The sequence below is a fragment of the Ochlerotatus camptorhynchus genome, unplaced genomic scaffold, assembly GCF_037179485.1.
Source record: "Ochlerotatus camptorhynchus isolate MF236.1 unplaced genomic scaffold, CSIRO-AGI_Acam_v1.1 ptg000411l, whole genome shotgun sequence".
Taxonomy (NCBI): Eukaryota; Metazoa; Arthropoda; class Insecta; order Diptera; family Culicidae; genus Ochlerotatus; species Ochlerotatus camptorhynchus.
This window is the reverse complement of record NW_027040897.1, coordinates 28,222-54,632: the sequence shown is the minus strand read 5'-3', so window position 1 is coordinate 54,632 and position 26,411 is coordinate 28,222. Positions and strand designations below refer to the sequence as shown.

Sequence of the window (26,411 nt, the reverse complement as noted above, 5' to 3'; positions counted from 1 at the left end):
AAAATTGAAAATAACTTAGCGATGGGTAATTTTTTTGCCGTGCTTAAATGCAAACTACTTTGAGCCGGTTTACCCAAATTTGGCTTATTGTACGGAACATGGGAGATGAGTGAAAAGAACTTAATTTTGGGTTGTTTTGAATTTCTGTGTACATCTCCCGGGACCTACGAGGAAATCTACGTTGGTGATTGGAAATGTAGTTGGATATCAATACTGCCGAGGTGTTGGCAGGGCAAAAACCTATACCCTGGATCACGCCCCTGCCAAAGCACCGGAGAATGCGACAATGAAAGGAATGTTTGTTTGTGCTAACTGGTTCAACCTAAGAAATAACTAATTTAATTTGGTGGATGTGAACGAAAGCAGAATTACAATAGAAAATTATGTTAACCTTTGCGTGCCTAACGTCTAAATTTGCATAGATTTCAAAATTCAATTAGCTCTAAAACATAATTTCTAAATATTTTAATTACAACAAATTGCATTTTGTCGGAAATCCATTGAAATTTCTGAATACATCTGTAAATATTTTGATCAATTCATGGTTCCGTAGTTATTTTGGTTCACGTTGGGGTCACTTTTGGTCGGCATTCGGCTTTATTGTTCTGTAATAAGTATACACACGATGAACATCACGTTTTTTTCTCTCAAACGATGTAATTGGAACAGTGGCAGCTATTCCGACGGTTCACAATCACATTGGGCATCCCGGAAATGTTCCGGTACCCCGGGGAAGTGGCCAATTCTCAACAAGAACCAAAACCCATCATGCGACATATCAAACTTTATGATTTTACAAATTTTGGCCAGTAATGGCCTTATTGAGAGTTCATGGTCACACTAGCCCTCCCAGACATGTTCCGGTGCCCCCGGGGAAGTGGCCAATTCTCAACAAGAACCAAAACACATCATGCGACACATCAAACAACATGATTTTACAAATCTTGGCCAGTAATGGCCTTATTGAAAGTCCATGGTCACACTAGCACCTCCGGGAATGTTCTGGTGCCCCCGGGGAAGTGGCCAATTCTCAACAAGAACAAAACCCATCGTGTGACATATCAAACTTCATGATTTTACCAATCTTGGCCAGTAATGGTCTTATTGAGAGTCCATGGTCACACTAGCCCTCCCAGACATGTTCCGGTGCCCCCGGAGAAGTGGAAAATTCTCAACAAGAACCAAAACCCATCGTGTGACATATCAAAATTCATGATTTTCCAAATTTTGGCTGGTAATGGCCTTAATGAGACTCGACGGTCACACTAGCCCTCTCGGGCATGTACCTGTGTCCCCGGGCAAGTGACCGATTCTCCACAAGAACCAAAACACGTCATGCGACATATCAAACTTTATGATTCTGCTGAACTCGGCCAGTAATGGTCTTTTTGAGAGCCCACGATCCCATTGGCCCTCCCTGGCATGTTCCGGTGCTCCCGGGTATATTTTCAATTATCGACAAGAACCAAAATCCTTCGTGCGACATATCAAACTTCATGATTCTGCACGGCTAATAATGGTCTTAGACAGTCCACAGTCCCATTAACATTAACGTTCGCCATTTGCAAGCGTATCCCGCGGTCACTTTATCTAGTGTATCCACTCCTCCTTTCAATCTGTTGTACAACTGTACTATTTTCAGCTTGATTAAATTTTTCTTCAATCAGTCCTACATTTAAAAAAAATACAGTAAAATCACAATGTAGATATATAGTTATATATATTTTTTGTGGATTTGTTTTCCGTCGGTCTTGTTTTCCGTGCTGAGCACCAATGCTACCGACGTCAGGTACCTGATCAAGAGGGAACGGTAACAAAGGCGCAGAAGGCGGTAGTTCTTTCGCTGACCATTTCGCAGGATCAGATGTTTTTTTTAGGCCGATAAGGGGATGTTCAGAAACTACGTAGACATTTTTTTTTTATTATTGTCCCCCCTCCCCCTGCGTAGACAATTATTCATACATTTTTTTTTTAAATTTGTATGGTCCGTGCATAATTGTCACCCCCCTCCTCCCCCCCTAAGAGAAATAGCTGAACGGACACTGGAGCTGGTGAATACTTTGGACATTCACACGCTGCCCTACTTCCAGGAAAAAATCGCAGCTAGTATGCAATTGTCTTCCCAGTACGGATAACTTGAGTGTGTCAAGTTGATCGGTAACGATCATTTCGTGTCCTGTGCACATGGGACTCAGCGTTTCCTATCGGTTTGGAGTTCTGTCCATAGTATTGTTTAGTTGATCCATGAAAAGACGAACAATGGGGAGGCGAATTTCATAAGTGCTATCGCGTCAATTCTGAATAGGAATGTGATCATATGATGGCGATAATACAAATAAAAGCACACAATTGGTTTGAATCATCTTAGTGTCTGCAACCAAAACCTGATTATAATTTTTTTTTTTTTTGTTAATGAACTCTGCCTTAAATCTGTTATTTATTATTAGTATAATAATATTAAGTTTGAAAGAAATATTGAAATAATCGAAGAATTCATGCGTAACATCAGAAAATTAATGCAAATGCAAATACATCTTCCATTGAATCTGTTAGTTCAGGCACAAGCTAATATCATCATCTGTCGAACTGTGCTGCGAGCATGGCTTATCATTCGAACATTTTTTGATCGGGAGGAAATTTGCTCGAGGCATTGCTTGAATTTAAGAAAATGTAACATTTGAAGACTTGTCGTCACAACTAAGTGATTCCCATTTCATTTGTATGGCAATCACGGCTCTCATTATGAGTATCACTTCCTTTTCACTGTATATTGTCGCTAGAATTGTAAACCGATATAACCCACTCGCGACAATTGATTTTATTCTAGTTCTGCATTAAAGCGCATTATTCAACGAATACAGTGCACTAGATACGACATTATGTTGAACGTACAAAACGAAAGTGGAATCGATTGTCGCGAGTGGATTATTTCAGTTTCCAACTCTAGTATGGTTCTCCAATAAATTTAGTATAAGTATTAGCAGAATTGGTCATGTTAGTCTAGTAAAACATTAATATGCGTATCTCAGGGGGTTAAGAAGAGTTTTTGAATAAATTGATTCATTCGAGTATGTGTTAAGGGTTTTCTTCAATTTTTTTTAAATTGTTCAAGAATAAGGATTTGGGTACGTTTTTAATTACATTTGTGTAACTTTAATTACATTAATTACAGAAAATTAATTTTTAATTACATTAATTACGTAATCAAATTGAAGTACGTGTTTTTATTACAGTAATTACACTGGCACTGCTTTGATTACGTGAAATTAAATTTAATTACATGAAATACTTAATTTTCATTTTTAATTACTTAATTACATAGTTGAACACCTTGTACTTTAAATCCAACGCAGTCAAAAAGGCTATTGCGTGCCCCTCGCAACATTATAACAATCATTTTTATTGTCGACAATAAATATTAATGTTAGAGCATTGTTTCCACTGAAAATTTCACTGTAATTTTTTTTTCGGGACAAGCTTCCAAGAAAATTCTATTACAGTGAACCACATTATTTTAATGGATTTCTTCGCCAGTTAGTCGTCTGTCACTTCGTTTGTGCTTCTAGTCTATGGTTTAATTGGGGGCAAAATATGCAATATTGGGCTAGGCAAATTGTCGAGCAAATTGTTCCATTGGTTTCATGTAAAGAGCCTGAATTTATAAAGAGGCGACATCTTATTCATTTGACAGGTCTTCTGCTCGATTGGAATGACTTTCCCTATGACTTTGACAGATAATCGATTGTTCCAATTTTGACATGTCTTTATAAATTCAGGCTCTTTAGTTTCATCAATATGTGTTTTCAATGAAAACATAATGAAAACTTGCATGAACTCTTGTTTCAGTGTCGCACACGCACCGAATCTGCAGAAAATCCTGCTGGCACCCTTGCCTTTGACATTTATTCAATATTCATGGCTGTTCACCGGCGGTAGCCGCGTTTTGTGTTTATTTTCTCGTTTACAAATCTAATAAAAAAATAGTAGTGTAGATTCACCTATTGGAAAAATAGTATCTGTCGTTAAATACTGTACAAATCATGTGGTCGAACGAGATACATTTAGCTTTAAAAAACGTCGTGGAAATCCATCATCAAGAGGAACGACACAGCAGAAGCACCGACAGCTCTCTAGAAGATGCAGCGGCGGCTCCACAAGGAAGTGAGTTAATTTTTGGGCAAATTTTGTTTCTTTTTTCGAATGGTGCAAATGTTTGGTTTTCTATCTAGGTATCGGAGGATTTTTCAGAGATGGATCGTTAGGCTGGAATGCCAGGGGATCATTACTTGAGGTTTTTTGTACCAAAAGTGGCGCAAAACTGGTGTCCCATAGTTTTGATCAAGATTCTAAGTAGGTTTATTTTTGTAATTACCCTGTTTTAAATTTGCATTTTAATTTGTTATGTTCTTTCACAGAACTCGAAATTGTGTCATTTGTAGTGCCGAAGAAATGCAGCTTAATGAGACCAGCTGCTGTGTTGTGGCAGTGGTAATTCAACTTGAAAGTGATTCGAGTGTGGTAACCTTGTTGACTGTGCAGGGATCTCGAATCTTGGGACGTATTGACGTCAATGAAAAGCTGACCTGCTTGAAACCGATCAGCAAATTGTCGTACAGCAGGGGTCGAATAGCCGGTTATAATGGATGTCTAGCGGTTGGCACTGCGAGTGGAAAGGTTTTGCTCATCGATGCTTGTTTAAAATTCGAGGATAACCGTAAGTTTAGCTATGGCGTACTTTTCATTTCAATTTCATTAATTTGGTATATTTCAGTTATATTCGGACGACGTTTAGTGATGAACAAACTACAAAAAAACCAATGTCACATAGAGTTTTCCAGCATCGATATCGAGCAGATTGCAGCGATTCATGCGTTAGTAAGGGATAGGGATGTTTATTTCGGTTTGCAGTTGGATACGGTAGGAGAAGAAGACAGTCCAGTGATAAGCTTGATCGATCTGCCTGCGTTGATGGCTATTGCTGTGGGTTTTGCGGATGGTCGAATCGTTATATATGACCTTCTGGAACTACGCATCATTCATGTGACTTATCCGGCTGTGGAAGATTCTCCGGTGGTCAGCATGAATTTAGTAGAACCAACTGATGATCCCAAAGCTTGTGTCTATATTTGGGCGTTCCACGCCGGTGAAGATGGGGCGTTTGCTGTCATGCATACCCTAATGTACGAAGAGAAATATGTTGAATCACATGGCCACGTTTACGAGGGGTTCATTTCCTGTAGTCCACGTTTAACAATCCCATGTCATGATAAGGGAAGTTTTCCTCTCAATGTGCAGTCCATCATGAAAACCGTGAGCCAGGAGGAAGAGGTTCTGACCCTGTGCGTGTTAAGTTGGGTCGGATCGGATAAATCAACCAACATCGTAGTGTTTGATCTAAATCAGTGGTATAAGGCAGAAATGCCCCATACTTGTAACTGGCGACACGATCTAAATCACACCGTTGTGTTTAGTATTAAGGATTTTGCTGTAAATGTTTGTTTAGTAACGGATTCCTTGGTTCCGTTCAATTCTATTCAGCGACCAGAGGAGCATTTCTATCCAAATTCTTTGAGTTTTGGTGAGTATTTGTTACCTAATTGATTTTTTTTTGATTGAAAATCATCAATATTTTTCTTCCAGATATTATTGCGTTAAACAACGATAATTGCACTCGATATCACTGGGCAGGATTGCAAAATAAAATCCTAGACTATTTTGAAAAAAGCGGTTCTGCATGCATCATGGATCCGGGCAAAATTTACAACATAATGCTGCGAGCTGCCCTAATGCCTCAATTCGTGGATTACAACTTCACCTCGGAGACTCCTTTAGATGTCCAGCGAGAGTATTTGCTTTCAGTAGCCTTGGAATATAATTCCTATTCCTTGCTACAGGAATGTGCCATAAATTGGGCTGATGGGAGTCATCTGGGCCAGAACCCGGAGGAGGGCGTTTCGCTGTCCACACTGACCGAGTGGATCTGGAGTCGTGCCAAGGCATTGAAAGAGCTAAGCAATAGCATGTGTATTCCGTTGTTCGATTTATCTGGCAGGAGGATTGATTGTGGCACGCAGAAAACCTTGCTGCACTGTTCTCGACAGCTGCGGCAGCTCACCAAGCTGTACGATGTAATTTTGACGAAATGCAAGCAGTACATTCCTAGCAAAGGTGAGACGTTTTTAAATGCAAATTTGGTTTCAATTTCCCACTAGCTTTTTGATTTTTTCTTAGTTTTAAAAAATCTTCAATCTCAACGAAACTCGATTCAACTGGCAGCCGATTATCAAGAAGTCGTCCAATGGTTACTGAATGTAGGGCTACTGCCAGAGGGGAACATCGACGGTGTAAACTTGTCGGACGAGTTTCTGCTGGTACCGTTTCCATATCAAGCGATTTGTTCCTACTATGCGTCTCAAAGAACCATGCTGCATGATAAACGTCCCGAGAAGGGAAATCCAGCGAGCGTAGAAGAGCTCAGTTGTAAATATTTATTCATCGATAACTTCATAGAACGTGAGTTTCCAAATGATGTTTTGAGAAAGATGTGGATCGAGAACAATTCCTCCGGTGTGTACCCGCCAAATTCGATGCAAAACCTGCTGAGAGCTTTGCTGGTGCCGAACATCAGTGCAGAGGTGAAATACGTTTTGCTGTGCTACACATTCATGGATATGACAGCCGTGCTCGGCGAAGGAAGGTAAGAATTATAGATTTTCTTCTATCGAAGTCACTTAGACGTCAACGCGAGGTTTAAATCATAGGTATTTCGCGTTTGAAAGTCACAAGAATGCAATCCCAATGTGCGTCAGAATCACAATTGCTGCACGCAATTAATAGAATGCAATGTTAGTAATTAATTCATTCAGTTGCTCTTTTAAACGATTTAACGTAACTTTGTTGCTATCAAATATGTTATTGATTTAAACGAAGTTAGTAGGTAGGGTTCGTTGCATTAGGATTAGGACCTTGCTCAGTGATGCGATCGTGGTTTTGGTATATTATATACTTTTCGAATACCTCCGGCATAGCGCGGGGATATTTAATGCATTTATATGCTAACTAAAATTTTCTGTAAGCAAAAACGGTCGTCACTAGGCCAGCGAGTCCCTTACATCACAGCAAACCATTATCAACAACGATCGTTCAAACCCGGTGACACGCAGCTATGGAGCTGTTCATTAACTACATAGGCCGATTTTGAGATGTTTTAGAATCCCCCTCCCCCCGCGTAGACAATCGTCCACACACATTTTTTTTTAATTTGTATGGGCCGTAGACATGCGCAAAACCACAGTTTGTCAGTCATTGATGAGATTTGATTTTTTATATATTTTGCCAAAACTGCCTATGGCACATTTTGGCTTCACGTTCCGTCATGCATCTGCACTCCACTCCACTCCAGATGGTACGCAATACCTTCCGTTAGAAAATACCAAGGACGCGTTGTTCCTCCCCGAGCATAGTTCAGTTCTCGTGACTGTAGAGAACCACCGGTCTAATCAGCGTCTTGTAGAGATAATCAACCTCGTACGGCGGCCTATTTTATTCGACCGGAGCGTCCTCCGGAGTCCAAAGTAGGCACGATTCCCTGCTATAATGCGTTTTTGAATTTTTCTTCTGGTATCATTTACGGTGGTCGCCAGTGAGCCCAAATACACAAACTCCTGTTCTATGCGTTGATGGATAGTCCAATCCGCCTACACACTAAGATTTTGTTTTCGTGTTCGGTAATTTTTACCGAAATCAGAACAGCTGAACGTTCGGTAAAACTTTGACCTTCATTTTCAAGTCAATTGAATTAAAAAAATAATTTAAATAAACATGTTCAACGTTGCTTAAACGATTAAATATTGTCATTTTAGTGTAGATTTAGTTTGAAAGTAACTGAAAAGCAATTGAATTAAATTGCATAAATTTTACCGAACAGTTCAGCAGTTCAGCTGTTCAGATTTCGGTAAAAATTACCGAAGTCGGCGAAAATTTCTAAGTGTGTAGCTTCAGCCTTCAGTGTGATGTACGTTTCCGTCATCGTCTCAAAGCTCTTCTTATCACACCTTCTGACGCAATGTTAATTAGCAGACATGAAAGTCTATCACCTTGTCGTAACCAGGCTTGCCAAAAGCTCCATCAAGAATCATCAATAAGCTGAGCTCCAGCATATTTTGATGATGAAATAATTTGCTCTCACGGATCTATACTTGATGCTCAAGCTGGGCTCTTGCCAACCCGCATCTTGGTGAGGGATGCGGAGCTCGTTCTCGTATGTACATCGACTCTGCCTGCCGAGCAGAAATTTTTACTTCGTTATGCGCTCGAGCAAAGCAGTAAACTTGGAGCTTCGTGATGTATTCGTAGAGAGCTTGGCTCTTGATGCCTTCTCCCAGCGCGCATGAATGAGTGATTTTGTATTGTATTCGAGAAAGAAGTGCACAACCAAGAAATAAAAAAAAAAAACATTATGGAACGTATGCATTCGCCAAAGTGGCAATTGTATTCATAGGGTAGCTGTCTATATTCTATTCTATATATTCGTGTTGAAAATAAATGGACTTGTTTTTGTTTGGTTCGACAACTATGCGAACAAAATAAACATATTTTGAAATAATTTTAGTAGGTATTTGAGTGCAGGGTAAAGCAAAATAAAACGGATTGCAAAGAAATGAAAATAAAAAAGATCTTCGGGCAGGGCATCTAAATCCCTGCTTATTTTGGGGTGCGATTAAGAGTGAGCTGTGGGTATTGGGGTCCTTGTTCGGGATGCGGGGACCCGTCGGGGTGAAATTGATACAGTGGGGTTTCGCCGGTTTTGTCAAGTTGGTTTCCGGATCCATATTCGGTTTTGCCACTTTCGGGCCGTTTTCTGTTAAGTTGAGCAAAGTAGGGGCAACTTTTTCCGAATGTAAACAAGAAGAAAATAAAAAGGCATGACACGCTAAAAACCGTTTACCCAAATCCTATATTGTTGAACTAAACATGCTTTTGAATTTAATTCAAACATAAAATATTTAGTTTAAAACATACTTTCAATTTACTTTGCATAATTCATATGTTTAGAGTTGCGTTTTGTTTTAAATTTTTTCTCACAAGATTTACACTTTAATTCACCATCTGCTGAATCTTCTAACTTGCTGAAGAACAGAGCCGTATCAAAATTTGATTTGTGTTTCTGCGACAACTTGCAACCAAGTGAAGGCTATGAATTCTCGATGAACATTTCAAATGGTCCTATCTGCTTTGATCGATTCTCTTCATCGAATTTCTCTTTTCATAACCACTGTTATGCAAACAAATTTCGCGCTAATTCAACCACATAGTTTGATAAAGGAGGTTCTTATCTAGCGTCAAAAACGTCAAATACAACAGGAAAAGGTTTTTCAGCTGAGTTATTGACGAAAGAGAAAGTCGATGAAGAGAATCGATCAATGCAGATAAGACCTTTTGAAATGTTCTCTAGAATTAATCGATTCAGACCTCACCTGATTTAAACAACGCTAGACCAACAATTGAAATAGGCGGAACAACAAAATGTAAACAATGGCTTAAAACATAAATTCTTCGAAAATCAAAGCACATCCAAACAATCTAACGCCATCATCTGATAGAGTATCATCAAATGGAAATTTTAGTTTACGTGTTAGTGTTTTGATTCTCAAGAAGTTTGTGTTTAAAGCCATTGCTTACGTTTGGTTGTTCTGCCTATTTCAATTGTTGGTCCAGAAAGGTTTCCGAGCTACCGTGTTTGCAGCGAGGGTAGCGAATTGAATGAATGAACATGTTAAAAGGCAACGGGAGAATACGGAGAATACGAAGACAGCACCAAGGGATAATCCATAAACGGAGTAATTAGTGCCTTTACTAGTTTTTCCCTCGTACATTCTAAATCAGAAATATAATTTCGTTTATCCACTCATAAAGCACTTAGCGGAAAAAGCGATCAAAGATTTTTGTGACTGAGTTTGAGTAACCCAAAAAGTGGTCCCCGAGTTAAAAAAAAATCATCAATCTCTAGAAATGTTACGTTTTCTGGGAATGATCCTATAGGCCATTGTATAATATTGAATGGAAGAACCGTGCATAAATCAAAGGCCGTGCGAGCTCTCTCCGAATACATAACGAAGCTCTATATTTACGGTTTCACCGAGTCCATCCCGAAGTTCAAAATGTTGTTTGGTAAGCAGAGCCGATGTAAATCACGCCTCACTCAAGAACGAACCCCGCATCACTCATCGTGACGCGTGTTTGTGGAAGTCCAGCTTGAGCATCGAGCTCTTTTGCGCTCTTTGGATTTGACACCATTGCTCTTTATATGTGAGGGATGAACTAGCTCACGATGAATGAGCATCTATACGGCATAATCTGAGTTCGAGGAGTTTAGGCAAGCCTGGTTATGGCCATAGATAAATACTGCTCGATAAAATGGATGAAGTGAATAAGGGCAACAATTGGGTAGTGTGTAATAATTGGCAAATCATCCTATTTTTACCTGTTAAAATATGTTAATTTTAACTGCTTACATGAAATTTGGGTGAAAACTACTGGAAAACTGGTAAGTTTTACGTGATACTTCGTTTTGTATAAAATGCTTTTCACGTTATTTGTACGTGAATGGAATAATAAAACGTATTGTTGATAATAATAATCGATAATTTGCGCAGAAGCGCCCATTGCTCTAAATATGATATCGCCCAATGCACAATGAATAAAAGGGAGTCGAGTTGTTGTGAACGAGAAAAACAAACGTGCTTTTTATTAGCCCTAGTTTCACTCCCGAATTCCCGAGTATTGTAGACATTTTTGGTCCTAATTTCGAACCGGATTACCCCCGGGAGTGTTCTCCGCGCGTAGTGGCCGGAAAAAGTTGAGAAGATCGTATTGATCCTGCGGGAAATGCGATTTCGTGTTCGCGCATGGCAAAGAGCTGCATCCGGACGCGATTTTCATTGTGTTTGAGGTTCCTAACCTCAATTCGTTCGCTTCCACAACGAGTGTGGAACGCATCGACTTTCGCGGAAGTCCGGTCTGTGGCAGAGTGAGAAGAAGCACCGACTTCCGTGAAAGCCGGTCGGACATTTTGTGTGAGTGAAAAAGCACCACCCTCCGTGGGACTGGTCGAACATTAGTGAGAGAAAGGCACCGGTTGGACTGGAAGCCGGTCGAACAGAGTGAGAAGTGAGAAGCTTGCACCGCTCGAAGCGCGGTCGAAGTGAGAAGAAAAAGTGTAAACAAAGTGAGCTGAGATGACCGAAGAAAATGAATTTTTGTATACACCGGTGGGAAGAGGTAGAGGAGGTGTTCTACATTCCCCGGTGGACGAGCAGAAGAAGAAACAAGAGCAACGTCGGCAGCAATCGGTGGCGGAAATGAAGATACAAGCTCTGATGGCTAGACGGGACGCCGTGGTTGCGAAGCTCCAGCGTGTAAAGGATATGTTGGGCCAGGCTGCGAACAACAGTGTTTACCATTTGGAAACGTATTTGCGACGTGTGGATTCGTGCTATGACGAATATAACACCATCCAGAACGAGGTGTACTCGGAGTTTCCCGACCAACGATTGCAGCAAGAGGAGTATTTCATCGATTTTGAAATCGGCTACGAGGAGCTACGAGTTGAACTTTGCCAGGCAATCGAAGGCCTACGGAAGCAGAACGATCCCACTAAGCAGGCAGTAGCAGAAATCGTCCAACCTTATCAGCAACCAAACGTTGTGAACCATGTACCCGGATTGCCAAACGTGCCCCTACCGGTTTTCGACGGAGCGTACGAGAAGTGGTACCGCTTCAAACAGCTGTTTGAGGATCTCATGCAAAAGCATCCTCTACTCTCGGATGCTACAAAGCTGCACTATCTGCAGCAGTGCCTGAAAGGGAAGGCAGAGAGCGTATTGAGTGACCAGATCGTCAACGAGAACAACTTTCAGATTGCCTGGAATGTTCTTGAGGAGCGCTTTGAAAATAAAAGGACCATTATCGACGTGCATGTTGGAGGATTGCTGAATTTGCGGAAGATGTCGAGGGAAAGTTCTGTCGAACTACGGCAGCTGGTCGACGATTGCAATCGGAACGTAGAGGCACTGAAATTTCATGCTCTACCGATGGAAGGAATGTCAGAACAACTTGTGATTTCACTCCTAACCTCCAAACTCGACAATGCGACCGTGGCCTTGTGGGAGAACAGCGTGAAACCGAAGGAACTTCCGAAATATAAGGAGACCCTTGAGTTCCTACAAAATCGTAGCTTCGTCCTTGAGCGTTGTGAGACGAAATTTAAGTGCAAGATGCTGGAATCGAGTAAGCCGAGGTCTCTGGTACCTGTAGCGAAACCCATGCAGAAGGTTCATGCAGTTCATCAAGCTGCTGATGATGAGTGTTCCATTTGCGACGGTTCCCATATTGCGATCAAGTGCGAAGTGTTGAAGCAGATGTCAATGTCCGATAGGATGACGAAGGTAAAGGAGCGGCATTTGTGTTTCAATTGCCTGAAACGTGGCCATCGAGTTGGACAATGCAAATCACGAGCCTGCACAGTTAGTGGATGCGGAAAGAGACATCACACTCTATTGCATTTTGAGGATGTTTCGTCGGAGCAACCGGTTCCTATTAGAACGGCGGTTGACCAGAAAGAGGCTCCACAGTCAGAACGCAGTGTCACGTCGAGTCCTGTTAGTTCCAACGTCAGCACAGTGATGTCGTCGCAAAGAGTCTGTGAGAAGCAAGTGCTGCTTTCAACAGCGATTGTAGAGCTACAAGATTCCAGTGGATCGTATCATCTGTGCCGTGCATTGTTGGACTCCGGCTCTCAGTCCAATTTTCTCACCGAGAGCATCGTCCGTCAACTACGACTGCAGCGTGAACGAGTTCGAGCTCCTGTAATTGGAATAAGTGGAGATAAGCGTGTTGTAACGCACCAAGCTGTTGCACGAGTGAAGTCAATGCAGCAGGATTCATCCTGGGCTCTCGAATTTCTGGTGGTTAAACAAGTTACTGGTTGCCTACCCTCTCGGAAGTTTGACGTTTCCCAGTGGCATATTTCTTCGGAAGTGTGTCTCGCAGATCCAAGATTCAACGTTCCAGCAAGGGTGGATATGCTCATAGGAGCTGAACTGTTTTTCGAGCTGCTGCTGACGGAGCGTCTGAAGGTCAAGGATTGTCAAGCTGTGCTGTGGAACACCAAGCTAGGATGGATCGTGAGCGGTGCATTTACGAGCATTCAGCGTACAGTAGCGGTATCCAATATAGCTCGCCTGGAATCATCGGAGTCGAACCTGGAAAAGTTGGTGCAGCGATTTTGGGATCAGGAGGAAGTCATGGAATCAGCGCAAGGCAACATGGAAGATCAGCAATGTTTGGAGCATTTCGCCAAGACCCACCGACGTGAAGAAGGCCGTTTCGTAGTGCGACTACCTTTTCGGGACAACTTGGATCAGCTTGGAGAATCACGTGCCATGGCGGAAAGGCGGTTCTATCAGTTAGAGAAGAAGCTGAACTTGAACGCCGACCTCAAGCAGCAGTATTCCGCCTTTATACGCGAGTATATAAGTTTGGGACACTGCGTCAAAGTCGAAGACATCGGTAGCACTGGATTCTACATACCACATCATGCTATCGTGAAGCCCTCGAGTTCGACAACCAAATTGCGTGTAGTCTTCGATGCGTCGGCACGATCGGATACCAACGTCTCTTTGAACGACGTGCTGATGATCGGACCTACGATTCAAGATACCATAGCAGCGATAGTGCTACGTTCCCGGAAGTACAAGTTTCTGTTCTCTGCGGACGTGATCAAGATGTTTCGGCAGGTGCGGATGGATGATAGAGATACGTGCTATTTGAAGGTGTTGTATCGAGAAGATCCACAGGCAAAGCTGGATGTTTTCGAGTTGAAGACCGTGACATACGGCACGTCATGTGCACCGTTCTGTGCGACCGCTTGCCTGAGGCAGCTCGCCATAGACGAAGAAGAGGAGTTCCCGCTTGGAGCCCGAGTGGCGAAAAAGGATTTTTATATGGACGACGTAATAACCGGAGCAGACAGTCTTGAAGAAGCATTGGAGTGCCAGTCGCAGCTCATTGCACTACTGCAACGGGGAGGCTTTGAGCTCCACAAGTGGTGCGCAAATGCTCCTGAACTGCTGCAACGTATTCCGGAGAAGCACAGGGAGCAGCAAGTAAGAATTGAAGACCAAGAGTTCAACGATGTAATAAAGACCCTGGGACTCCTGTGGGATCCGTCGGCTGACGTGTTCCTCTTTCGGATGCAGAGCAACAGTGAATCTCCAGAAAACTACACGAAGCGGATCGTACTGTCAGATACTGCGAAGATATTTGACCCCCTTGGTCTACTGGAGCCGGTCACGGTATTAGCGAAGCTTTTCATTCAGCAGCTGTGGTCGTTGGAGTTGAATTGGGATGATCCCCTTCCTACTGAGCTAGAGGCAGCATGGAGGCGGTTCAAGGATCAACTGCAGCAAATCAACGAGATCAGAGTCCCACGCAGAATAGTAGCAGCTGATGCCGAATCGTTCGAGGTGCACGGGTTCTCGGATGCTAGTAAGAAGGCTTATGGAGCTTGTGTGTACTTGCGGAGCTTGAAAAGCGGCGGTACCTCTGAAATCCATCTACTCAGCAGCAAGACTCGTGTAACCCCATTGCCTACTAAACCTGGGAGCAAAAAAGCAAGAAGGCCCTATACTGCACCAAGAGCTGAGCTATGCGGCGCCCTCCTGTTGTCACGGCTTGTGACGAGTGTGTTGAAGGCTATCGATATGGAGGTCGATAAGGTAGTTTTGTGGTGTGACTCCCAAATCGTCTTGTGTTGGCTCAATAAGTCGCATGCCAGTCTGGAAGTCTTCGTAGGCAGCAGAGTTCGAGAGATTAATCAATTGACGCATGAGTACGAGTGGCGCTACGTCAGCACGAACCACAATCCCGCTGATTTGGCTTCCCGAGGAGTTACACCATCGGATCTACAGCATTCGAACCTCTGGTGGAACGGTCCTGTGATGCTCCAGCGGAATGAAGATTGTTACGTGCCTCCCGAACCACCCACATTCAGCCACGAGGAACTGGAGTTGAAGAGTCCCATTTATTGCGAAGTAGTCGTCTGCACTGAACCGTACGAGCTGCTAACAAGGTACAGCAGCTTCAGAAAACTGCAGAGAGTTGTTGCCTACCTGTACCGATTCGCAAACAACTGCCGGATGAAGGAGAAGGTCCAACGAACAACTGGGCCTCTTAAGGTGTCTGAACTGCGAAGTGCTACGTCGAAGATCATCTGGAAGATACAGCGGGAAGAGTTTGCCGATGAACTAAGCATGCTGCAGAATAACAAGACAAAGAAGAGTAAGCTGCTACAATTAGCACCGTTTCTTGACACCGACGGTTTGCTGAGAGTTGGTGGTCGACTGAAGCATGCAAAGGTTCCGTTTCAACGAAAACATCAGCTACTGCTTCCATCCGGTCATCATGTCACGAGAATACTGATTGAGTCGCTGCATAAGGAACATTTGCACGTGGGACAGCAAGGACTGCTCGCCATCGTTCGGCACCGTTACTGGCCGATTAGAGGTAAGAACGTTGTGCGTCAAGTTGTGAAGAGGTGTGTGCGATGTTTCAGGATGAAGCCTCCAGAAATTCAGCAGTTCATGGGAAACTTGCCGGATTACCGTGTTACGCCCGCTCCGGCATTTGCTAGAACCGGAATTGATTATGCAGGTCCCATTTACATCAAGCAAGGTCGTCGCCAGAGTCGCGTGAAGGCATATGTCGCGCTCTTCGTTTGTATGTGCACAAAAGCCGTACATTTGGAGGTGGCCTCTGACCTTACAACAGAAGCATTTCTGGCTGTCTTGCAGCGGTTTGTCGGCAGGAGAGGTACACTCGAGCAGCTTCATTCGGATAACGCTACAAATTTCCGTGGAGCCAAGTCCGAGTTGGGAGAGCTGTACGAACTTTTTAAAGCGCAGCAGACTACCATGAAAATCAACCAATTCTGTGAGGTGAAAGAGATACAGTGGTCTTTCATTCCGCCCCGCTCTCCGAACTTCGGCGGGATCTGGGAGGCTGGAGTGAAGGCAGCCAAATCATTACTGAAGAAGGTGCTATGCGAAACATCGTTGACGTACGAAGAGTTAACAACAGTGGTCGTACAGATTGAGGCCATACTCAATTCGCGGCCGATGACTCAGTTGACGAGCGATCCGAATGATTTGACTGCATTGACCCCAGCTCACTTTTTGGTGGGCCGCGAGCTCACTGCGCCTCCTGAACCGAGCTATGATGAAGTTAGAGTTTCGTCGCTATCCCGTTGGCAATATCTCCGAAGGCAGAAGCAGGTGTTTTGGGCGAGATGGTCATCGGAATACCTCAATGAACTTCAGCCTAGAGGTAAATGGTACAAGGAGAAGTTGATCATCAAACCGGGAATGCTGGTGGTCTTGCGAGAGGAGAACATGGCACCGCAGCAATGGCGAATGGGTCGGATTGTGCAGACTCACCCCGGCTCAGACAACATCGTTCGAGTAGTCAGCATACAGACAGCAAACGGCGAAGTGAAGAGAGCGATTGGAAGGATCGCCGTTTTGCCTATTGAAGACAGCTCCATCTAGGGGTTTGGTTGGACACTGCGTGCCAACTGGGGGGAAGATGTTGATAATAATAATCGATAATTTGCGCAGAAGCGCCCATTGCTCTAAATATGATATCGCCCAATGCACAATGAATAAAAGGGAGTCGAGTTGTTGTGAACGAGAAAAACAAACGTGCTTTTTATTAGCCCTAGTTTCACTCCCGAATTCCCGAGTATTGTAGACACGTATATATAGAAGCAGTCAATTTCGTGCAAATTTATCGGGTAGATATAAATTACACGTGTTATAATATCTGCTCATACAATTTGCAAATTATTGATCATTATGAGATAGAAATTAGTGTTTAATTCAGAGGAAACATGTCAGAAGGGTCTAACTCGAAACGTAAATAATGACTTGGATCGTCAGTTTCTTACGAATGACAACACACCTACTCAAACTAACTAAATCATCTGACAGAGCAATGTTTGTTCTATGAGCTGGTTTAGTCAGATTTCGTGGGTGTGTGGTCATTCAAGAGAAATCGACGTTCAAAGTCATTGTTTATGTTTCGAGTTATACCCTTCTGACATGTTTCCCCTGAATTTCTGACAAAATATTAACAACTGCTAGCAGACTCAAAATCCAGATGCCACCCAGAACCTATAAAAATAGAAAAAGGCACAGTTAGCTACATTGTATAATCATAAATACAAATTAATGTAAAAGAATCAAATTAACGTCCAATATTTGCAACAAGCTGCTGTGAAATTTTAAATCTTTAAGGAGTTCTTCCACTCCCACTCCGAGCGGGTGACGCTTTTGTATTTTTTTTGCATACCTTAAAATCACGTAAATAATCTCGTTTCGCGGAAATATTGAAGTCCCAAACACACTAACACAAATACACTAAATCTGTTTACGTGAATATACGGTCGACTTTACAAACATTTTTAGTGAACATGACGTGTAATACAGGTCAAAGATTTTTTAGAGTTTAAGTGTGCCAGTTTTTTGGTGCTATACCCTAATAAACAAATACAATAAACGAACGATAACCCTGAGGGTTGAACTATCCCACAAATGATTTGGACGAAACCCCGAATACGTCGTTAAGCTCTTCCTTATGGTTATTTTTTTTATTGGGGTAATGCCCGTGCAATTGACAGTCATTTTATTTGCGTAGATATTAGGTACCTACATACCAAGCAAAATATTTGCTAAAGTGTTAAATAATGCTGTTATTCCCACTTACTTTCGCCTCAGTGTAATATTTCATTTTCTTGCTCTCCTTAGGTATGGTGGTATTGTCCAGAACTTGATCAAGTTTCCCGCGGTGTTCAAGCTTAGTTCAGCACTGATCAAACGCACCCAGGCATTCTGGTTCCTGGATCACGGGCACATCGATGTAAGTATTTAGGCACTTGAAGAGTATTCTATGATAATGATCATATGGTGCTTCCCATTTCAGGGCGCTATCGAAGAACTGCTATCACCAATGTCCCAAAGCGAGCAGTTTCCTCACTGGCAGCGGGAATTTCTCATTTCTACCTTATTGCGGTACGATGCAGCACATTTGGCGCTTCGGGCTCTTCGTGTACCTGGAATGCCGATATCTCCCTTTCTTGAGCTGAAAACATTACTAGAGAACAATCTTATTTCGGAAGCTTTCAAGTTACAACGCTCGAAGCATGATAGAAACTTGCTCAGGTGCTTTTTCGAAGGGACACTGAAATCTGCAAAATACGAAGTGCTGCTAGATCTGGCCATGTCGGAAGACGAAACACGGACATTGAGGGAGTATTTGACAACGACTCAACAGGCAATGGCCGACAATGTACATTTCATACATCTGCTACAAAAGTTGGATTTCGTTGAAGCGGTGCATATGGTAGATAGATTGGGAAGGAAACGTACCTCTGAATACAACTTGGAAGCACCGAAAGAAGCACTCACTCTATACCATGCAGCATTGGAACCAACGACGCAGCATTTATCTTATTTGGCATACGCAGAGCAAAAAGATCTGAAACCATCGAAATCCTCATACGCCGAACCGCTTAGCTCGCGATTGATTCGAAGCCGGGCTGATTTTCGCAATCGCATCTACCATAAATCGATTCTAGCGATCAAAGAAGCAGCAGCACCATTGGACCATGTTCAACCTTTCCTCGAAAAACCTGGCCTGGGTATGTTCCAGTTTCATACCCAAACCAAAAGTAGTAATGTGTGTTATCCAATTAAGCTTGTTGCAAAGGTTTCCAAAAGAAAGCTGGATGATGATCTCACCGGAACCAAAGATAAGGGAGCAGACATCTTCATTGATTACGAAAAACCTACCAAGCGTAGGAAGATTGAATCTGAAAATCCGTACTCGTTTGTAGCTCCTAAAAGTGTGCTCACAGAGTTTAGACCCATGAAACCATGGTTCAAATTCAGTAGCCGCAACTCCGAATGTAGTTCAGGTAAATCGTTTAGTCGTTCCCCATCAGCTCAACTTTCGACTCCAGTGGTAAAGAAGATGGCCAATTACAATCCACCATCACCGGAAAGTGTAAGTTCATACACACCGCATGGTATTCTCAAATCAACGGCTTCGGTTCAAAGCTTCTTTAATCGGAAAAGCATTTCTCCTACGCCGATAAGTTTGCCAGTGCACCGAGTTAGTGATGGAGAAGAGAAGATTCTTAGATTTGACCTTCCTGAGTCACCACAAGCAGAGAAAGCAGAACCAAGTTTCGTTACGGCATCCGCACAGCATGAGCTTCAAAATGAGTCCATGGTGTCGAATGATGAGTTTTTCTCACCCGAGGCATCAGTTGCTACTCTGGACGATGAGGACATGAAGAATATTTTTTCCTCTGGACCGAAAGGCCGTCGATCAATCCATAGCCGTTCGCGATCGGCAAGTCCTGTCGAAAACAACATCGCCATTATCATTGAAGATGTCGACGATGATTCTTCCAGCAAACAAGCCGGAAGTCAGTTGGAAGAATCCATGGATTTTGGTGAGATGGTTTCAGACGAAGCTTCCACACCAACAATGCCGATTCTGACTGGACCGAGTGCTGGGAAATCATTGGAGCGGTTGGTATTAGAGGCAAATATTCGCAAAGCACTTGTTGCTGATATGGCAGCTGCGATGTCGGAAGCTGAAGCGAAAACGGTTGAAGAAGATACTAATGTAGCCGATGATCAACAGAATATTCTTTCTGCTGGACCCCAAAGTCGAAGGTCAGTTCATAGTTATTCGCGATCGGTGACTCCTGACGAAAACAGCATCGCCATAATCATTGAAGACGTCGACGATGATTCTTCCGCCAAGCAGGTGGAAAGTCAGTTGGTCTTACCAATGGAATTCGGTGATACACTTTCAGACGAACATCGTATGCAAGCGTTGCCATCGAAATTGAGTGAATCGATTGCCGGGAAATCATTAGAGCGGTTAGAATTGGAGGCCAACACTCGTAAAGCGGTTGTTGCTGAAATAGCAGCTGATGTTGCGGAATCAGAAATTGCTGACATAGATTCGTTGTTACCTGAGAACGACGACGGACGCCAAGACGAACCGGCCTTAGTGATATGCGGTACTGCAGAATCAGAGGAAGTATATTTTCTCGAAGTGGGGCAGGGTACCGCTACTGAAGGATTGTATACTGATAGTAAAGTTACCTATGGATCCGTTAGTGATCCGGCAATCATATTAGATGAAGATGATGATGACGTGGAGGAGATGCGTGCAGAATCCGAGGACTCGAATCCGGAGTAAGTATGATGATCTATTTTCATTGCATTAGTCCTGTTTATAACAATTAGAGACTTAAGAAGGGTTTTTGGTTGTTTTAAGATTTTTGAAAAAGGTATTCCCCCCCCCCCCTCCGCCACCACTGGCAAAAAGAGATGATCACCGACACGCTAAAATACCAACGATGTGTTTGAAACAGTTCTACCGATTTTTACCGTACTCCAGTTGTTATTTGAAGGAAGGCATCCAGTCGTAGGTTTGTAAATTGCAGCTATTGTTACCTCTACCACGGTATGTGCTCCTGTCATCGTCGACTTGACGATCTCGAGGGGACACGGGTAGGGTAGGTGCTGCTACTGTACCTTTCGACCAATGACAGTAATTGATGGTATGCTCCCATCCAGAGTTATGTACTTTGACTATCCTTCTCCAACGGGGGAGTTTGGTAAAGAGAGATGATCAAACCGATTTGTACCTTCCTACAGTTGTCTTTGCTCGCTTTCTACTCTCTATATGCAATTTTCACACTGCCGTACTCTGACGGAACTATCAATTCTATACTTTCATCTCCTCATCTATCGTATAAAAATTACCACTTTAGTCTGTTATTTGAAATTAGCATCTTCAACTATGTAAATCGTTGACTTCACGCAGAAGTAATACTAAACATATAGTCAAAGTGTACAATATTGTTTGTTTGTGTTTGAAAATCCCCGAACGATTGATGATCGTATGTCGAATGGGTTCAGCCCATTTACTGAGTACGTTACTCATTTTAATCGAATCGCGGTACGCCACAATAATGAAAAAGATGTCATTGACAAATAGAATAAATGAAAGGTGTCCTAAATGTGAGCCTTGAGGAACTCCCGACCGTCAACCAGGTAAACCGGGGAAAAGTCGAGATTTTATTTTCACCAGGAAAAACCGGGAAAAAACTCGGGAATTCGAATAAATCCACCAAAAAATTAATCTCGTTGCAATAAGTTCTGAATTCACATAGGTGGCACGACATGTTCTAATAAATCACATATAATAGTTTATAAATTTAAGCAGATCAAAACTAATAATTTCGAATTTGCTTCCATTACACATTGGTATTGATTTGGAGATAAGAATTGTATTTTCTTAAACAATAAAATTAATGCAAATGGTTCAGATGAACCTCATTTGCTGATTTTATGCATATCGTGCAGTCTTCAATCTATAATTTTCCAGTTCGCACTAGTTGAGAATGTTTTTCATATTCCTTCAGTTTCTCGCCAGTTTCGTTCTACTACTGTCAGCTCCGAGTCAAGGGGATCTGCTTGGTAGAATTAACACTTGTTCAGCTATTTTGCTGCTAGTCCGAGTTAATGAATTAATCCATAATTGCATTCAATCAAAATATATTAAAATGCGTCTTTTGCAACCACGTCGTTTTAGATACATAGATCAGTGCTATTAATTTTCATATCATTCGATTGAAGATCAACCAATACAACCATTCAATCAATTCTGTGAAAACGAATGCTCACATGCCCATCATTTGAAGAGCTCCTTTCTCATTCGAACCACAGTCACTAATCACTCATAAGCATAGATGTTATAATTATGCGTAAATAAGGAAGTTGATAATTCTTTGTCACACGCAAGCTTGCAGCTAAAATTTAAATAATATAAACTGTCTGAAAAATAATGGAATTTTAAAATGGAAATTTTCTTGCCATCCTGCCTATCGCATGTTCACTTTTCAAAAATGCTGATTGTGATTCTCTGAGAGTGAAATTGAAAGGTTTTACGTGTCAAACACATGCTTTACAACTTGTTCTTATAACTTTGACCTTCCTATAATATGACCTATTGAAATGTTCATCTAGGGTTTCAGAATCTACATACCTAAAGGAGTTACAATTTACAAAATATTACAGATCACATACCGAGGAAGACTTGGATCTTGCTGTAGAGGAAGCATTCGTTGAAGAAGATAACATAGAAATCGAATCAGACGTCGAAGAAGTTCTCGAAGACGATGTCGACAACAGTGAAGCATCCGATAGCTCAGCCATTGACGAAGTTATCAATATATCAAGTGGGTCTGAAAGTAAGAACGATGCAAGTGACAGTGATGATGAATCATCGTCGTCATCATCGTCATCATCCTCGGATGACAAAGGAGATCCAACAGAGAAAAAGTCTGCCGTCGAACGAACTTACTCTGATACGGAACCAGCCAGCAATAACAGGCAATATGCCGATTTCTATTCAGATACTGTTCCAGAACTTTTAATGAATCAGGGTAAGGCTGAAGCTGAACCTGAAACTAAAAATGAAGAGTCATGTGATGTACAAGTTTCAACAACCACTTCATCTACATTGCACATTGGCAGTGCTTCCGGTGTGCGAGAACAACAACCGCAAGCCGAAGCGTCTATTCGTAATAGCAATAATGAGGAAAACGATAACAGTAAAGGTCACCAAGCCGAAGATTTATCTTTGCAACAAGAAGAAATAGTTGATGAAGGCGAAGCTCGTGAACAAACACCAGAAAGTTCGGTGAGTCGAGCAAGGGATCTATCTGTAACAGGAAACGAACGCCAAGAACCAGTGCCCTTGAGTGCCGAAATCAAACTGGTTTCGCCCACAAGAGAGGAATCGTTCAAGCACACCACTAGTGAAGATAAGTTCCTCGGACCACCGAAAAAAGCCCATGAAGTCGATGTCCCTGCTATGAATCTTTCCGTGAAGCCTGATGTAGCACATGAAGCGAACAGAAAGAATAGTAAAAGCGACGAGAGTGATGACTCTGCTGCACTTAATTTATCCACCGGGCAGATTATCGAAAGACCCCAAGTAGATGAAGAGATATCGGAATCAGAGACGGCAGATGTTGAAGAGCAGGCTCAACTGAAAGCAGAGACAAGTGGCCTATCACAGAAACAACTGGAAGCTAATGTTGACGACCCCATGGAGGGTACCAGTTCCCGAGTAATCCAGCTAAAGTCCTCAGAGGTCAGTAGTGAGCAAGATGACACACAGGAAATGTCCAGTGTAATAGGAACACCCGATAAGCAGGCCAATTCAAAGGAGAAGACAAGTGAAACACCAGCATCTAGCGAACTCCCTTCAAAAGTGTCATCAAAATCTCCGGATAGTGAAGTGAACACAGCATCAAGAAGAACGAGGAAAATGTCAACAGGAAGTGTGGATACTTCGACTCCCAGAAGCTCTATCAAGACTAGACGAATGTCTGCCATAGAACAACTTGAACAGACGCCAACAAAGCGTGCTACTAGAGCATCTTCGCTGGCTCCTGAGGGTAGGTCTCCGGAAACTGTATCCGTAAAAAGTAATAAACATTCCTCGATGACAAACCTTTCCACACCTGACAATTCGGCGACACCTAGACGGTCGACAAGAGCGTCATCTTTAGCCAAGGAAGTACTAACGAAAACTCCCTCGCGGAAAAAACGTTGCACATCGGAAACATCTACGGATGTAATGGGATCTAAAAACGTATCACCCGAAGAGGCAAACGATAGCATCGTTGACGATAACAAATCAGAAGTTTCTAATGCCAGCACCAGCAGCCGTCGAAGTACTCGCCGCTTAACAGCAGCCAGAAAATTACCTCTCCAATCGACTATATCAGAAGAGTCCACAGAAGGCGCTTCTCCGAAACAATTGAAATCCTCATCGTCAAAGGTCGCGGAGGAATCATTTGCAGAGTACACTACAAACCGTCGGCTCACTCGCCATCAATCGGCAATAATAGAAAAATCACTAGATATCGTTCGTAAACTAAATACATCGTCCGAAGACGCTGCTAGTCCGTCAATGTCACATGAAGAGGCAGATAGTGAGTCGGAATCCGTAGTGTCCAACATTAGCAACGTATCGAAAAGATCAACGCGTTCGAAGACTAGCCAACGATCCACGGGAAAACCTTCAAGTCTCCGGGACAAAGCTAAACCGGCAGCTAGTGCTAGTGGACGGTCCACGAGATCGTCTGCCTCGAAGCGGGACAACAGCGACGCCGAGAGTGTTGACACAGATGCAGCAGATAGTCCAACGAAGAAAGGCAAGCTGGAAACGATCACTGAGGAAGAAGGTGAGTTGTATATACCTTTTAAAAATCGTCTTTTAGTTACATTTTTTCTTCCACCAGATGAATCACTTACAAAAGGTCGACGTCGTGGAAGACGTAGAAACGTTTAGCGTTCGTATTAAGTAGGATAACAGCTTACCATAGCATTTCTACCGGTGTAGGTATGTAAATCCGTGCAGATTAGATCTTTTCTTCTTAGAAGTAACGCATTTTCTTTGTGGTATTCATTGTATCTGTCGTAGATTAATAAATGCGTTTATTTCAATTGATTGTCGTTTGCAATTGAAAGAAAAGCCTTATGCGTCGGTAAGAGATAAACTTTAATCAGCACAAAAAAAAAACTTTATAAAAAACGTATGCGTAATTTTTATTTCATTCGGTTTTCTAGGCTCCATGCTTTCTCAATATTTTGCCATAATTCTGTTTTTGCGATTTTTTATCGTCCGTATTTCGTGTGTTACAGGTTGGTTGTCTCAATGGACACCCATATGATCTGATCTTAAATTTTCTTTATTTTTGAGGTGAAATGACTATAAAAATACTAATGAGATGTAGATTCGTTTCGTCTTGTTCTTCTGTAAAATCCACGTTGTATTATGTCAAAATCTCTATCGACTTCCTGGTGGTAGAACTAACTCGCACTAAATAGTGCGAACTGTTTCAACCACATCGCATTCGGTTGTGTTTCGGTTGAATGAACACCAACACGAGCAACACAAACTAGGTTTAATCTGGGTACTGCGGAGACGATCGATTTTGTTTTGCAAGCCAATGAAAAACTGCTTGAAAATTTTCTCAAGTTTAAACCTTTTGCTCTTTCTCAGAGTTCAGTCGAAGCACAACCGAAGTTACAGACGACTAACTGGCGAGGAAATAAATTAAAATAATGTGGTTCGCTGTAATAGAATTTTCTTATAAGCTCGTGCCACCAGTCACCAGGGTTGGGCTAGTATCATAGAGGTAACTATAAGACTAGAAGGTACCGAAGAAACGTGTTCAACTTTTTGGCTCAGCTCTGGTACTCTCTTCGGTCCCAATCTAATCGATGCACCCCTCGAAACATAGGAAAACTCACGAACACCTAATTTTATCTGTCTAATTTCCATAGGGAATCAAAACAAACATAGTGTAGTACTAGAATTTCGACTAGAATGGGGTACGTTATTCGATTTGCTTGGCCAATTGTCGCTTTGCATGATCATTGGCAGGCCCCACGTTTCAAAAACCTTTGACAGAGCTGCATTAGTGCACTTTGCATCTATGGATCTTACTTCCACGACTGCCAAGAATCTCGAGTAAGTGTCAATCACAATCATAAATTCACCGGAGCCACATCCGCGCACTGTAAGGAAATCTATCTGCAAGATTTCCCACGGTCCATCAGGAAGAGATCGACTTGAAAGAGGAATCGGAGGGTTTCGTCTCGTAATAATCAAACACGTCTCGCACGATTTAACGAACTGTTCAACTGCACTGCTAATACCAGGCCACCAAAAGTATTCGGGAATAATGTTTTTCATTGCAGCTATGCCCAAATGTCCCTGATGTGTTGATTCCAAGGCGCTGTTCCGTAAGTTTTTTGGAAGTACTATTTTATGGTTTTTGAACACTGTCGATCCCAGGCAGCGAAAGTCGAGTTTATGTGGTTCATATTGGCGCAGAGACCTCGGCCATTTGTTAAATATCATCGCTTGTCGAACTGAAGAGAGCTCATTGTCATTTTCTGAAGCTATTTCAATGTCACTCCAAGAGATATCCATCAAACCTGCATCGAGAGCATAAAGTAGGTGTTTCTCGTCACTCTCATCGAAGGGCGCATCTATTTGTGCTTTGTCGATCAGCCTAGATAAGGCATCCGCCACATTTAAATGGACCGGAACTCGCTTCATTGTAAAATCGAAAGGTTGAAGCCTCAACGCCCATGCTTCAGCCCTAGATATAGCACGTTTGCTAGCCTTTCTTCACTCGCCAAAGATGAATTCATTCGCTACGGAATCGGTCCGAATGGTAAAAG

At 42.5% G+C, this 26,411-nt stretch overlaps 2 protein-coding genes across 2 annotated transcripts; both read left to right on the top strand.

The window, feature by feature from the left end:
- Nucleotides 1-3,930: 3,930 nt before the first annotated feature.
- On the top strand, nt 3,931-24,700 carry Elys (elys). Its single transcript, XM_065233703.1, has 10 exons — nt 3,931-4,161; nt 4,230-4,350; nt 4,416-4,714; nt 4,772-5,578; nt 5,641-6,168; nt 6,232-6,697; nt 17,862-17,973; nt 18,037-20,330; nt 22,221-24,400; nt 24,458-24,700. The coding sequence occupies exons 1-10, from the start codon at nt 4,041-4,043 to the stop codon at nt 24,505-24,507; spliced, it is 6,978 nt and encodes a 2,325-aa protein (XP_065089775.1). The 5' UTR covers nt 3,931-4,040; the 3' UTR covers nt 24,508-24,700.
- LOC135710976 (uncharacterized) lies at nt 11,238-16,604 on the top strand. The gene is made up of 2 exons (XM_065233712.1): nt 11,238-15,236; nt 16,095-16,604. The coding sequence occupies exons 1-2, from the start codon at nt 11,238-11,240 to the stop codon at nt 16,602-16,604; spliced, it is 4,509 nt and encodes a 1,502-aa protein (XP_065089784.1).
- Nucleotides 24,701-26,411: the final 1,711 nt, after the last annotated feature.